General features: G+C 38.7%; 1 protein-coding gene across 6 annotated transcripts in view; it reads right to left on the minus strand.

The window, feature by feature from the left end:
• scaper (S-phase cyclin A-associated protein in the ER) overlaps positions 1 to 16,523 on the minus strand; it is a 351,667-nt gene that overhangs the window by 249,114 nt on the left and 86,030 nt on the right. For 5 of the 6 annotated variants that reach the window (XM_072282778.1, XM_072282777.1, XM_072282776.1 and 2 more), the window contains 7 exons: positions 11,605 to 11,778; positions 7,308 to 7,398; positions 5,883 to 6,000; positions 5,621 to 5,732; positions 3,665 to 3,805; positions 1,475 to 1,630; positions 591 to 733 (listed from right to left, as the gene is read on the minus strand). In XM_072282778.1, the coding sequence (XP_072138879.1) occupies positions 591 to 733; positions 1,475 to 1,630; positions 3,665 to 3,805; positions 5,621 to 5,732; positions 5,883 to 6,000; positions 7,308 to 7,398; positions 11,605 to 11,778 (935 nt within the window). The remainder of the gene's footprint in view (positions 1 to 590; positions 734 to 1,474; positions 1,631 to 3,664; positions 3,806 to 5,620; positions 5,733 to 5,882; positions 6,001 to 7,307; positions 7,399 to 11,604; positions 11,779 to 16,523) is intronic. The other variant, XM_072282779.1, reaches the window with a different exon arrangement.

Below are 16,523 nucleotides of genomic sequence, written 5' to 3' on the forward strand. Positions count from 1 at the left end.
ATTTTGGACTCCCAAACCTGGGGAAAGGACTATAGCCAATCCACCTTATCCATGCCTCTCATAATTTTAAACATTTCTATAAAGTTGCCCTTCATTTGCCTACATTCCAAAGAATAAAGACCAATCACTCCCAACAATTCATGCCCTCCAGAACTGTAAATCTTTTCTGCACTCTTTCCAGTTTAAACACATCTTTCCTATACCAGAATGACCATAATTACACAAAGTACTTCTAGTCTGGCCTCACCAACAACTTATACAACAGCAACAAGATGTCCCAATTACTATACTCATTGCCCTGAATGATGAAAGCCAGCATGCTAAACATCATTTTCACCATCCTGTCTACCAGTAACTTTCAAAATACTACATCAAAACAGCATCATCACTAAACCCGCCTCATCAACCACAACTTAAAGCAATTAGTTTAGAAAATGGTAGCATGGATTATCTGTTCCCCGATCCCGAGGAGAGGGAGAAACCTTTCTTTTGACCCACGTGCTGTTGCCAGCAAGGATAACTTACTCACATTTGGGGTGTTTTGGTTCGGATCGCTTCATCTTAAACTTATTAGCATGAAGTTTGCAAACCTGGCTCTTTCACGAGCAGCATCTTCCCTTGCTCTCTCTTTCTCTTGTCGCTGTTGTTCAATTCGAGCCTCCTGTTCTCTTCGTTTCAACAATAACTCCTCCACACGAGCTTGACGCTCTGCCTCCAGTGCTCGCTTACGCTCCTGCAGTGAAGCACATTTTTTTTCCAAATCTTAATCTCATCATCTCAAGCAGCAAGATAAAAGTAACAAGTCATTTGTGTAACAAATTTTGAATATTTTTCTGATTTCACATTATCCAGGACATTCCACAATGCTATCTGCCTTCAGCATTAACCTCAAACTGTAGGTAGTGTCTGTTCAAACTGGAGTTCAACGCAATCTTCTCACCAGAGGTATCATTCAATAAAGGATCAATTTTGCCATTGGCAACCTGGAGTTGCTCATCAGTTTTTGCACTGCACTTACTTGATCATCCACAAGAGAGCAAACACTGAAACTGGCCATTTCTTGAGCTAAGCCAAGACAGAAGTAATAAAAGCTATAGGTAATTAGTTCAATCTTGCCTTAATATTTCAATTTAAAGGCCTGGATCTAGTAAGATTACAGAAGATTTCTTTACATTTGATGTACATGAGATTAGTAAGAGTGAAATGACAATAAAGTCCATGGCACATGATGATTGATACCAATTATACAAAGCTACAAAGGGACAAATTTGGGACATTGTGACTGAACAAAATTTGTTGAAAACTCTTAAGAGCTTCAGTTAATACCTTTCAAGTACAATTACTACTGTCATATATTCTCTACAAAGTATGTGTTTTAATACTTGTTTTCTCTCCTTAGGAGTAGAGTAATATGGGAGCTTTAATTTCCATCTGAACAGAGACCCACAATGTCTCATTCAGATGTCAGCATCACCTGCACAGCCTCATCACGAGCTTGCTTCTCTTCTTGACGACGATGCCTTTCTTCTTGCAATTCATTCAGCCGCTGTTCATACTCTTTTAGTTTTGCAAGCACATCGTGACGTTTGTTTTGTGCTTCCAATGTGTTGATGAAAGCGATTTCATTAACCTAAGAGAGAGAAAAAAAACAAGAATCGGTTACCATTAGTTACAAAAATCAGAAAGGCATTTGTAAACCCAACAGCTCACTATTCTAAAACAGGCTACTCATGTATTCCCCTCAAGGAATGTTAAGATGTACCAGAGGCCAGGTTTAATTCCATGTTTATGCTGTCTGCTGACAAAACTGTGTTACAGAGGAAAGTAACTGAAGAACATACACAAAATGGTGGAGGAACTCAGCAGGCCAGGCAGAACTATGGAAAAAAGTACAGTCAGTGCTTCAGGTCGAAACCCTTTGGCAGGACTGACCGAAACGTCGACTGTACTTTTTTCTATAGATGCTGCCTGGCCTGCTGAGTTCCTCCAGCATTTTGCGTGTGCTGCTCAGATCTCCAGCATCTGCAGATTTTCTCTTGTAATTAACTGAGGAAGCTCACTTGCATCATTAACAAATGCCCCCACTTATCAGGACATCTACTGATGAAAATAGTTATAAAGCTGGACAGTTATACTCAGAAAGATTGAATAATTAAATACAACTCTATGCATGGATTCAAACAAAGAAGGAACATTTGCATAAGACAGCAGAAGGGTATTAATGTCCAAGGAACAAGAAAATAATAACAGCATGAAGATGGAATAATTAGACAAAAAGAAATAAAGCTAGTTTGCAAGTTTGATAAAGATATTTTGGAACTGATAGGGTGTCTAACAATTCTTTATCAGATTTATCCATGTAATAGGCATTTTATAAATCTGTAATTGCAAAGGGTGGGAAGTGTGAAGCAAGAGTGAATTAAAATAAAACCACATCTTGTCCCTTAAAACAGAGTTAATATTTAACAAGTGCACTTCCTCAGTGCACTGTTGTAACGAATTGATCTGTATGTGTGGTACACAAGAGAAGCTTTTCACCGTACCTTTGTGACAATAAAAGAACAATTTACAAGCCACATTTAAATCTAACTGAAAAATCAAAGATATTTAACGGCTATTGTGCATTGGGCCACTTAAATAAGGAATGAGTCAAACCTACCTATCAGCTACGTCATCTCTGTAATCACTCTCATGTGACTGCGTTAAGGATTTGGTACAGCAACCATTTACTATATAGGTGCAGGCAAATTACTGGAATTCAAAAGATGTTTTCTTATTGTTGCTTTCAGCTGTGTCCAGTAACTATACCCAATAATTATCAAATGATATAGCACAGATACAGCTATTAAGCTCTACGCCATTATGGGCCAACTATGTTGGTGCTGGAATGTAACAACATACGCAGTCAGCCCCTAACAGGGTATGTTGGTTGTTAGCATAAATGCCACGTCACAATTCTAGGATTCAATGTACACATGACAAACAAACTTGAATTTTGAATCATGAATCAGTAATGGTCAGCAGTAACCCCCTGTGTTTGCAGTGACAATATTTTGGTTACCTAAATTAGCTGATTAGTTAACTAATATCACTCTATAATTGAATTTGACCACAAAGTATCACACGTCAGGCACAGAGATGCGTAAGTGAGATGTGAACCTAGACCAAGGTTCAGGGTTCAAGCATGCCCCAGAAACAAAGCGCCTGCGCATACACACACTTCCTGTTCACGTTTACCGTGAGGTGACATTTCAGGACATTTTATTATGTATGAACAACAGATGATCTCTCTCACATATTTTCTTTTTTGGATATTGGACAGTATTTATAAAATCAATACACTCCTTTAATTTGGGCATTCTAAGCAATCACTCAAAAAGGCAAACCACCAACCAAGCCAATGTGTTGTCTCTACATCCACCTGGTCAACACAACAGGAAACTCAACAATATTCATGGATCATTGTTCATGGACCCCAAAGATACAAGGGTAATTCAGAATTCGCACAAGAATAATGACCATTTAACATTTCTATTCAAGTCAATTCAGTATTTTTACAGTTACAACCGAATATGTTCCCATTCTTCAAATGGCACAAACACTGCTGACCATTGCTCAGCGATTCACAAATTTACTAGATAATATCTCAAGAATGACACTGGACCTTGGCTTCTTCCTCCTGTGCTTTTTTCACAATGGCCTGTAGTTGCACCTCTCGTTTAAGTTCAGCATGAAGCAATTTCTCCTCCATCATTTTCCTCCTCTGTTCCAGCAGCTCTTCCTTCCATTTCCGCACTTCCTTCTCCTAAAGATGATCAGGGTAGGTTAGGCAGTTCTATAACTTCACAAGCATCTGTTTTCACCTGCATTTAACACAGTAAAATCTAAACTTGTGCTCCACTTTCCTACAGACGTATCAAGCATTAACTCCCAGCACTGGTGCCAAGCAGAACTCTTTGTAGCAAACCTAGTTAAATCCAAATATGATGTGTTTGGACCTGCCACAGCAGCAAAAGTGAAACTACAGCGTTTCTTCTGGGATTGAATATTTTATTTTAACTATTCTCCTTAAATGTGAAATTGAGAGGACAAAAATATGGTGCTAAAAGAACAAAAAATGAACTCCTGTTGCCATTATCCATGATGCTGAAGGGTGCACTATACCAGCTATATTTTCCCTCTATAGATGAGTTCCTCCAGCATTTTGTGCGTACTGCTCTAAATTTCCAATGTCTGCAGAATCTCTTGTATTTACACATTCTAAATACTATTAGCTGTTGTGGGCTTCTTACCCATATATGAATATACTAATTATAGTAGGAAGGTAACAAAGGTTCATCAGATTGAAGCAAAAGCTGCCAGTGGATCTCAACAGTCAAGCAGCATCTGTTTTGTGGGGGGGAGTGGGGGGAGAGCAACTGTCGACGTTCTGGGTGCAGGATCTCAAACTGAAACGACGGCTTTTTCTCTACACCACCCTTCCAACATGTGTGTTAAATTCCTCCAGCAGTATGTTTTTTGCTCCAGATTCCAGCAATTGCAATTCATTTAACTGATTTCTAAGATGGGCAACACTGTTGTATGTGAGAAATTGCATTTACTTCGATCGGCCTGTATTCACTACAGGTTAAAAGAAAGAAATATTCAATTCTTACACAACTCAACATGCCTGATACAGGAAGGATATTTTCACTGGCTGGGAGAGAGAACTAGGGTTCACAGTTACAGGATATGGTGCACAATATTTATTAGAGACATACAGAAATTTCTACACTCAGCAGGTGATGAACCTGTGGAATTCTCTAACACAGAAACAATGGAGACCACGGCCCTAAATATATTTTAGAGAAAGAAATATTTTTAAACACTAAAGATATGGGAAGGGAACAAGAACATGATATTGAAATATAGGATCAATTTATAGTGAATGATGGAATAGGCTATTCCTACTCTTGTATTTATATATTTGCAAGCACTAAGCACCCTTTGGAAGGGGATATTACTGAAAGTCAGAGGTTTCTTCTACTCTGACCTACCCATCTCTGCATAATTATCAGAGGACAATTCCAACATTTTGAGTGTGACAAGCACAGTATCTGCTTTATTTGGGAGTCATCAAGTGGTTTCTCTGAATTGAAATGGAAATTTGGTACAAATAGATGTAGCTTTGCTTTGTTCCATTCATGTATCTGAAACTATCTGAAAGGTTGCAGCAACTTATACAACATAGGGGGTGGCTTTGTAGTATAGGAGTTAGTGTAATGCTTTACAGTTCCAGCAAACGAGTTCAATCCTGCTGTTTTCTGTAAGAAGTTTGTAATATTCATCCTGTGATGGTGTGGGGTTCCTCCGGATGCTCCGGTTTCCTGCCACGTTCCAAAGGTGCATGGGTTAATAGGCTAATTGGTTGCATGGGTATAATGGTGCAGACACATTGGTCCGAAGGGCCTGGTACTGAGCTGTATCTCTAAATATGATAAGCATATAGACGAAACATTCAGCTTTTTCCAATTTGGGCTCCATACATAAAACAGACAAGAGATTAGAATATAATCCATTATGCCACGCACTTCCACCAAATACATTTCTCCAAGGTCAGATTTTAAACCATTCTACTTACTCGCTCTAACAACTTCTGTAATTTCAGTGTTTGCTCCTCTCTTAATTTTTCACGGAGTTGTTGAGCTTTTAACTGCTTTTCCTCATGTTTCTTTTTTGATTCAGCAATTGTCCTGGCAGTAAGAAATTTGAAATGCCATGTTAAAGTTCCTTGCAAATAAAATCCAGGAGTTGGTTTACTCTGCAAATGACAACCACAAGTACAAAATTACAACTTATTGCAAATTCTGTGTTATAGTAAATAAGTTAGCAATTTTAATCACATTTTCCGTGATGGCGAGGAAAGCTTCTCATGCATCTGGATGGCATGTCCTGGTGGTCGTGCTGGTTCTTCCTCTACAATATCTCCCCACGATGTGCTCTGGCGCCATGGTTCGCGTGCTAAGTACAAAATAAAAAAAAATTCTTCATGTAGAAAATTTATCTGTTAAGTTGTTGATGAAACATTAATGTGTCCTTTCATTTCGTTTGCTGCACCCAGTGCATCTCCTGTGGTTCTATGAAAGGTTGCAAAGAAAAGGGAAATGAATGCTGTTGGAGACAGCAGAGTAAACCAGAGAATCAAAAAGAGAATAGTTCCTTCTGATTACTGACGGAGGGGAATGGAAGAGTTGTGTGATGATGGTATCTCATCGAAAGCAGAAGAAATTACAGAGCAACTAAAATTTTGCATTTCCTGAAATGTACTTTTATTCAATTTTGAGAGAGGGTCAGAACCATATCAAGACCCAAATAGGTACAAAATCTATGCTCAGTTCAAATTTTTAAAAATCAGCAATTTTTTTTTTTACTTAACAGAATTAAAATAAAGTTCTTAAAAGAAAGATGCAATTCACATCACTCCGTGCTCACCAGCTGAACCTGCTCACAGGAACACAAGCCCATCTGGCTATTTTGAGCATTTATCAGGCCCAGCTGTAGTAAATTCAATGAAAACTGAGCAAATACTATTTTTTTTTGTAACCATATTACAAACCAACAAGAGGAATATGGAATACTGATTGCCAAAAATGTTTGGATTAAAAAGTTTATACCCCATACTACAATTCTAGAACATAGAACAATACAGCATGATACAGGTCTTTTGGCCCACGATATTGTGTTGCCCTTTTAATATTCTCCAAGGTCAATGTAACTCTTCCCTCCTACATAGCTCTCCATTCTTCCTTCCTTCATGTGCCTATCTACGAGTCCCTTAAATCGCCCTAATGCCTCTAACACCACCCCGGCACATTTTACACTCTAAAAACCTACCTCTGACATCCTTCCTATACCTTCCTCCAATCACCTTTAAATTATGCCCTTGAGTTTTAGCCATTGCTGCCCTTGGAAAAAGGTGCTGGCTGCCCATTCTACCTATGACTCTTATCATCTTAGGTACCTCTAACACGTCACCTCTGATCCTCCTTTGTTCCAAAAAGAAAACCCTAGCTCACTAAACCTTTCCCCACAAGACATGTTCTCTAATCCAGAACATTGTGGTAAATCTCTTCAGAACCCTCTCTAAGGGTTCCATAATTAGGCGGCCAGAACTAAACCCAATTCTCCCAAGTGTGGGCTAACCAGCATTTTACAGAGCCTCAACACCACCTTGCGGAGGACAAGATGGCTATATTTGTGGGAAGTCCTTGTGAAATTCGCATTCAGTCTAAGTACAAACACATTTGACAAAGTTATGAAGCACATACCATCATATTCTGCCAATACATCATTCCAGTCCAGATTTTGGGATTGTGAGGACAGACCACAGAGAGATAAGGTGCCACTGCTCATGCTGGCCTACAAAAACAATGATTTGATGCATACTTTGGCAACTTTGAAACACAAAAATTAGTTTGTAACAAAATAAGCTGAAATATCTGTGAGTGCAATGAGGACGCACCAACATAACATTTAATATTTCAGCGTGAACATACAACCCTCAAAATAACTGGGCTGTAGTACATTCCTCTTCAAAACATACAATAAATCTTTAAAATATTTTATGAATCTAAATTAAAATATATCACACATCTATCAAATGGGCATGGAACGATGCTTCTTAAGTAAATGTTACTTACACAAATATACATAGGTAAGCAAATCACAGAAAGGTGCAGGAGCAATAAGGTTACAGTAGTGGGTTATTTTAACTTTCCCAGCTTTGACTGGGTTTGTCCTAGAGCAAGGGATTTGGATGGGGCAGAATTTGTTAAGTGTGTCCAAGAGGCTTTTGGGAGAATGTACAGATTGTGCTCTTAGAGACAGGGTATTACTTGACCTTATTTCAGAAAATTAAACTGGGCAGTTGGTGGAATAGTCGTTGGGACAATACAGTCATTGGGAATAGTCAACATAATTCTGTAAGCTTCAAGACTTCAACATTCTTCGAGTGCAGACAGATGTAGACAAGTTCCGAGCTGAATGCACCCCATTTGTATTCAACAAGAAGACGCGGAAGATAGTGAGTTCAGGAAGGGGCACCTTGATCATCTGGAGCACGCCAGCATTAAGATGATGTAGGTGTTAGATGTCATGTAACGTGCAGAGATTGATAAGTTTCTAATACCAGATGTGATTTATCAGGTCGCTGTAGGAAGCAGAGGAGACAGTGGGAGCTAATGGAGATGTTTGTATAATTGTAAACCACAAATGAGGTACCAGAAAAGAGGATAACTATTGCTGTTCCTTTATTTACAAACAGCTAGAAGGGCAAGCCATGTAACTATAGGCCAGTGAGTCTTCCATAAGTGGTAGGCAAATAACAAGCAGAAAAATTTTAAGTGATAGGATTTATATATATTTAGAAAGGCAGAGGCGGATTAGTGATAGTCAACATTGCTTCATACAAGGAAAATCTGGTCTCACTAATCTCACTTAGTTTTTTTTGAGGATGGAACACATGATGGCAGGCAATGTCCATATAGACTTTAGTAAGCTATTTGACAAGTTCCCATGTGATAGAATACGTCAAGAAAGTTAAGGCATATGGGATCTGAGGCAAATTGACAAATTGGATCCAGTGTTTTCACAGTGATAATAAGCAGAGGGTAGTAGTGGAAGGATGCTTCTCTGATTGGAAGTCTGTGTCCAGTGGTGTACTACAGGGATCAGTGCTGGGATCTTTGCTGCTTGTGATTGATATTAATGGTTTGGATGTAAATTGAGGAAATATGATTAGTAAGCTTGTGGATAACAAGAAAATGGAAGTACTGTGGATACTGAGGATCAAACGGAAAGCTGGGCTGTGTGTTGGCCATGGAATTTAACCCCAGTAATTGCAATATGAGGTACTTGAAATGTCAAATAGGGATAGGGACATATACTGTAAATGGTAGGGTGCTATTTTTCTGAAGGATTATGGAAACTGGAAAAATAATCTATTGATATGGAAAAGGTATGGCAATATGGGGGGAAAAGATGAGGTACGAAGGTAAGCTAGCCAAGAATATAAAGGAGGATAGTAAAAGCTTCTTTAGGTATGTGAAGAGGAAAAAATTAGTTAAGACCAAAGTTAGGCCCTTGAAGACAGAAACAGGTGAAATTATTATGGGGAACAAGGAAATGGCAGACGAGCTGAACAGGTACTTTGGATCTGTCTTCACTAGGGAAGACACAAACAATCTCCTAGATGGAATAGTGGCCAGAAGACCTAGGGTAACAGAGGAACTGAAGGAAATTCGCATCAGGCACAAAATGGTGTTGGGTAAACTGATGGGACTGAAGGCTGATAAGTCCCCAGGACCTGATGGTCTGCATCCCAGGGTACTTAAGGAGGTGGCTCTAGAAATCGCGGACGTATTGGTAATCATTTTCCAATGTTCTATAGATTCAAGATCAGTTCCTGCAGATTGGAGGGTAGCTAATGTTATCCCACTTTTTAAGAAAGGAGGGACAGAGAAAACAGGCAATTATAGACCAGTTAGTCTGACATCAGTGGTGGGGAAGATGCTGGAATCAATTATAGAAGATGAAATAGCGGCATATTCGGATAGCAGTAGCAGGATAGGCCGGAGTCAGCATGAATTTACAAAGGGGAAATCATGCTTGACTAATCTTCTGGAACTTTTGAGAATGTAACTATGAAAATGGACATGGGAAAGCCAGTGGATGTAGTGTACCTGGACTTTCAGAAAGCCTTTGATAAGGTCCCACATAGGAAGTTAGTGGGCAAAATTAGAGCAAATGGTATTGGGGGTAGGATACTGACATGGATAGAATATTGGTTGGCAGACAGGAAACAAAGAGTAGGGATTAATTGGTCCTTTTCAGAACGGCAGGCAGTGACTAGTGGGGTACTGCAAGGCTCGGTGCTGGGACCGCAGCTATTTTCAATATATATTAATGATTTAGATGAAGGGATTAAAAGTAACATTAGCAAATTTGCAGATGACACAAAGCTGGGTGACAGTGTGAAATGTGAGGAGAATGTTATGAGAATGCAGGGTGACTTGGACAGGTTGGGTGAGTGTGCAGATGCATGGCAGATGCAGTTTAATGTGGATAAGTGTGAGGTTATCCACTTTGGTGGCAAGAACAGGAAGGCAGATTACTATCTGAATGGTGTAAAGTTAGGAAAAGGGGAAGTACAATGAGATCTAGGTGTCTTTGTTCATCAGTCACTGAAAGTAAGCATGCAGGTTCAGCAGGCAGTGAAGAAGGCTAGTGGTATGTTGGCCTTCATAACAAGGGGAGTTGAGTATAGGAGCAAAGAGGTCCTTCTGCAGTTGTACAGGGCCTTGGTGAGACCACACCTGAAGTATTGTGTCCAGTTTTGGGTTCCAAATTTGAGGAAGGACATTCTAGCTATTGAGGGAGTGCAGTGTAGGTTCACGAGGTTGATTCCCGGGATGGCAGGACTGTCATATGTTGAAAGATTGGAGCGACTGGGGTTGTATACACTGGAATTTAGAAGAATGAGAGGGGATCTGATTGAAACATATAAGATTATTAAGGGATTGGACATGCTAGAGGCAGGAAACATGTTCTCGATGTTGGGGGAGTCCAGAACCAGAGGCCACAGTTTAAGAATAAGGGGTAGACCACTTAGAACGGAGTTGAGGAAAAACTTTTTCACACAGAGGGTTATTCTGTGGAATTTTTTTTGCCTCAGAAGGCAGTGGAGGCCAATTCTCTGGATTCTTTCAAGAAATAGTTAGATAGAGCTCTTAAAGATAGCGGAGTCAAGGGATATAGGGAGAAGGCAGGAAAAGGGTAGTGATTGTGGATGATCAGCCATGATCACAGTGAATGGCGATGCTGGCTTAAAGGGCTGAATGGCCTACTCCTGCACCTATTGTCTATTGTCTTAAAGATAGTAATAATAGGAATATAAATAATTCCCTACAGCAAAAAGAATTAACTTAGCAGACTACCTAGAAGGATGCAACATAAGAATTTTTAAAACCTCAGGAATTCTGGAGGAGTAGAACTTTCATTTATATGCTACTTTTATAATTATATCCTTCAGATCTCCTGAAGTGTTTGGAGTCATAGAATTAGAATCCAGCAAAGAGACTTAGCTGTAGTCAAATTTTTTAAAAAACCACACACACTGGCGAAATTGTCAAATTCTTTCCAGTGAGCAAATGCACAACCTTTCATGAAGCTAAACTATTCAACACCAGGGATACTACACGTTAGTTTTTTTTATATAATGACTGTTGTGAATGCCAACCTTAACAAGGCCAGCGATAGCATCAACAAAATTAGTCTTTACAAATCTTCTTGCTCTAGATCAGTAATCAAAATTGCCTAAATGTCGAAGCACATACCCTCAAGTATTTGCTATGTGGATTATGAAGCAATTTACTCTAGTATTAAATTATAGTAGTTATCAATATGTGGAACTCACCATACCAATTTCAGGATAAAAGGAGTAAAACCTGATTGTATTGGTGTACTGAAGGAGGCTGCTGGTGCTGGTGGCAGTTGGGGGAGGGGTTGTGGATTGGCAATTACAACCGATAATCATATAACTACAACAATCTTCTAGATTATACTCACTGAAAACTCGCTTTCAGTGTCAGTCTCCAGATTAATGTCATTATTTTCCTCTGCCTGTATCTCTCTTGTTAATTGTTCCTCCTCAGCAATGGCATTAGCAATTGCTTCTTCATTCTCCTTTTCTAAACGATTCGCCAGCTCCTCCCCTTTTGCGAGTACTGCTGCCATAGATTGCTGCAGAAGGAAATCAACATAATTATGAAGGTCACCTTCATTGCCTATCTCAAGATAGTTAAGAGTACTGAACTTATGTTAAATACATCCCTTGGCAAATGATACTGCATTCACAATAATATGGGCTAGTTCATGTTATAATGAATTTGTTTTCTCACAAACTCAAAAATAGTACAAATGTTTTATGAGTTTTATAACACAGAACTTAGTTGCACAGATATGGTGCATAAATGTTCTGGAAGAAGCCCCATCAATACAGTTTGCACTGCATGCCTGATTCAACAATACTTGATAATCGGTCCAGTGTAGGGTATCAAGTATTTGCACATCTATATGGTGCGCATCTACATGGAGCACTGTCACAGCATGTAGCATCCATCAAGGGTCCCTACCATCTAGGCCCATGTTCTCTTCAGACTGCTGCCATCAGGGAGGTGGCACAAGAGCCTCAGGATCCACACCACCAGGTTCAGGAACAGTTACTAAACCTCAATCATCAGACTTTTGAACCAGAGGAGATAACTTCACTCACCCTATCTCTGAGCTGTTTCTGCAAACTAAGGATTCATGTTCCTCGATATTCATTGCTTTTTTTTCTTCTTTTTGTATTTACATGGTCTGTTGTCTACGGCACAATGCTTGTTTGTTCGTCCTGTTGGGCGTGGTGTTTCATTGATTCTGCAGTTTTTTGTATTTACTTCGAACGCCCGCAAGAAGATGTATACATACTTTGAACTTTTGAAAAGACAGAAGTCTGCTAAGTCTCCAAACAATTGCCCCAAGTGAAATTATTTCACTTGGAAGGACAAACAGGTTCCAAAACAGACATCTGAAGGAATTAGGAAGAGTGGATTTGACTTATGAAGCAGGGTGACAAATAAAACAAAGCTGCCAGGAAAATAGTCATGGTGTTCCTGAAATTCAGGTAGCCTAAATCTCACGAAATATAACATTTTATTCGAATTAACAATGAGTCTGAGGCAATTTCATAATCTCAGTAAATCAATGTATTCTTTGCGCTTTTCCTACATGCAAGGAGCCAGTTTTCCAATTACACATATAAGCATGCATACATTCCAACCTCTTGTTGAGGTTAGATTTAAGAATTCACTGAAATGGAATAAATGTCATAATATGACAATAAGGGAACAAAAAGTTCATTCCACCATTACTGGCCCAGGAATTGCCAAAATTTGTTTATAACTTCCCCCTCTGTAGTTCTGGAAATATTATTGGGGTGTAATTCTACATCTGCTTGAGATATCACATGTAATTCTGTCTGAGTGGTATCATACAAACAAGTTCACTCAGAATATTCAGATCAGAAATGCAGTCTTGGCCAATTTATTCTCTTCCCAAGTACGCAAAGTCATCCTCAAATCTTTCCCCTACCAAGTCTGCGTGGACAACGAATAATTCTGGGGGCCATGTTCTAATGACAACTCAGGATAGTTTTACCTATGACATCAAAGGTACATATGTATCTGCACTGTACTCCAACATTACTCTTATGCTTTAAGCAATGATGATTTTGGTCAGTCCTGAAATTTTAACTGTTAAGACAGATCAGCACCACAGAATTGCAAGAAATATGATTCTAGTTGCAATGCATTCTAAAAGTGTATTCAACCTATAATTAACTACGACAATTAATCAGATGCAGAACCTAGTCCAGTAGGAAGTTGAGGAAAAACTAAAGAGAACACATTTGCTTAGGTGAGATATTTTATACATGGCTCACTTGCAAAACAAAGCAGAATACTTAAAATTTCTGTAATAGAAGGGGACTTCAGTACAACAGAATGTTGAAATACATCTTCTGTCTAATTGAATTGTCAAAAAAATAGGAAAAATTACTCCAATAGGTAGTTAAGGATAGGCAATAAATCCATAGTGCAAATAAATTTGAAGAACTCACCACCTTTTATGGATAGAAACTTTCTGGAGAAAGGACAAAAAGCATGGATGGAGAACATAATAGATTTCAATATTTGTACAGTCTTTTTAATCAAATTGTAAAATTAATTATTACACATACTGCAACACCAACTCTTTGGAACAACTGAAATTTAACTGGCCCATATACACCTAATTTATTCAGTAAAATTGGATTTTCAAAATCTTAAAGTACCAATTCTACACAGCTTACAAGCAATCATTCAGTTTGTGTTATCCTGAACTCTGAACCCTGTTGTCAACAGTGACCTTGTGCTATTGCCCCGAATGCCAACATTGTTTATATAGACCTACATCCTTTGGGCGGTTTCACCAAACAGCCAAGAGATGACAGACACTTCCCTTTCATGAATTGCATGAATAATGCCCTTCCAATATTGAGAAGTGTTTGGAAGTAAAAGGATTCGCTCCCTATTACAGAAAGATAACACCAGCGTCATATTGAAAAAAATGGATCAAATTCATAAGATCCATAGGATAACTTTATATCAAATGAAAAACAAATTGATCTTTAACATTTTTGCACTTTTACAAAATTGTGAACATTTCAAAAGCTAATATTACATATTTTCTCCAATTATGTGAAAAGTAGGCAGAATTCCATTTTTCCTTTCAAATTTACGTTTTTCATTTGGATCAGAACTGGCCAGTTCTGCTGTAAGATTATCCAATTATAATATTATCATTACATTATTCTCCCTAGAGACTGCTTGATGAGTTGGGCATTTCCAACATTCTCTAACTTCTGCAGCAGCTCCAACTTGCCATGATTTGCATGTCTGATTGTTCGCTTTCTCACTATTCTATTATCCAGACAGTTCTACAAGCATTGGAATTACCTTAGCAACCCAGATCTCACCCAATCCCTTTAATCTATCCGTTCCATCCACACCCTCTATGTAACCTAATGTTAACTTACTTACTCACACTCCCAGTTCTACTGAAGTCTTTGATCTGAAAATCACTCTTTCCACAGAAGCTGCCTGACCTACTAAGTGAGTCAGTCTTTTCTCTTTTTTTAATTTCAGATTTTCAACATCTACAGCTTTTTAATTTTTGGTTCCCAATTTGTTTTGTCTTAACTCCTTCTATTTTTAAACTTTGGAGGCATTGATCTCCTCGACTCTTCACGCAACCTTCTTATATACAGCAAAGCTGTGGCTGAACAGATCCATATTGTCCCACAAAGGCACAAATCATCCAATTGAAATAACTTTAGTCTTCATACAAGGAGAAATGGGCAAAGTAGACATGCACACAAATAATGCATTCTTACATTTGAATTGTTTATTGTTCATGCTCAGAGCCAGAGTTGAGCTGTGTGTTCTACAAATTAATGTCAAGGAGGGAAAATTGCATGGTATTGTTAGAAGAGGGCCATTTTGTATGGGAACAATTAATCCATATATTATATTCCTGACACCTTAAAATGTATTTGTTATTTATTTTGACAGAATTTTCAATCATGTCACAAACCAAATCTTCAGTTAAAGTAAATGCTAAGGAATAATAATGGATCTATTCAAGAAATGCACTGCCCTAAGGTATCATTTTAATTCTTTTGGTAATTCTACATATAGGAACGTTGCCACGACAGACAAAGTCAGATATATTATTTCACCCTTGTCATGTAAATAGCCCCAATTCCCCCCACCCTACAGTAAATTCAGGGTGATCTCATCACTTACAGTGTTACAGAGATCTTTCCAAAGAAACACTCAGATTGCAAGAATCAAAAGAGAGAAGCAGCTTATAGCATTTGCTAAGATCACAAGTAACTTTTCATGCAACTCTGCTCATCATACCACTTCACTAAGTTTGCTGGAATAAAACACATCAGCAAGCATTAATTTATTACTAACTGCAGTGATAAGTTCAAATGGTAAAGGAAAAGATAGAAATTACAAGAATTTTTTTAAACTAGCAAACTACTGTTCAAATTGTGTATTTTACATGTAATTTTGGATCTGTAGCATCCAGGAAAATTCCGGACACCACTCTTTATAAAAAGTATAAAGGTTTAAGAGTGGTGTAGGAAAGGTTTACTAACAAGCCTGTTTTAGTCACGTTAGTAACGATGGCAAGGTTTCAACCTGAAACATTTACTTCCATTCCTTCCACAGATGTTGCTTGACCTGTAGTGTTCCTCCTGCAGACTGTTTGTTACTAACGTGCTTCTTGGGATGACATTATGAGAATGGAGAGGTTGGGGTTGCTATCCTTGGGACAGATGAGGTTGTGAGGGGACAAGATGAAAATATCCAAAGTAATTGAAGGATATAGGCAAAGTGCATGAAGAGCAACTGTTACCTCTGGCAGAAGAGCAAGGAACTATAGTATTAAACTATTCCTTTCTTAGCACATGGTAGTGTAGTGGTTAAAGCAATTGCTTTACAGGGCCAGTGATCATGGATCAGGGTTCAATTTCCACCAAGTTGTGGACATGCCATGTTGGCGCTGGACACTTGTGGACTGCCTCCAGCACAATCCTTGGATTGTGTTAGACATTGATGCAAAATGACGCACATCACTATCCTGTATGTTTCAATGTTTTGATGTATGTGAAAAACCAAGCTAATTTTCATCTTTACTTCCATCATAACACTCCAAACTACAAAATTTCCGTTGCAACCCACATCAAAGTTGCTGGTGAACGCAGCAGGCCGGGCAGCATCTGTAGGAAGAGGTGCAGTCGACGTTTCAGGCCGAGACCCTTCATCAGGACTGACTGAAGGAAGAGTGAGTAAGGGATTTGAAAGTTGGAGGGGGAGGGGGAGATCCAAAATGAT

This window comes from Mobula birostris, chromosome 18, assembly GCF_030028105.1.
Source record: "Mobula birostris isolate sMobBir1 chromosome 18, sMobBir1.hap1, whole genome shotgun sequence".
Lineage (NCBI taxonomy): Eukaryota > Metazoa > Chordata > Chondrichthyes > Myliobatiformes > Myliobatidae > Mobula > Mobula birostris.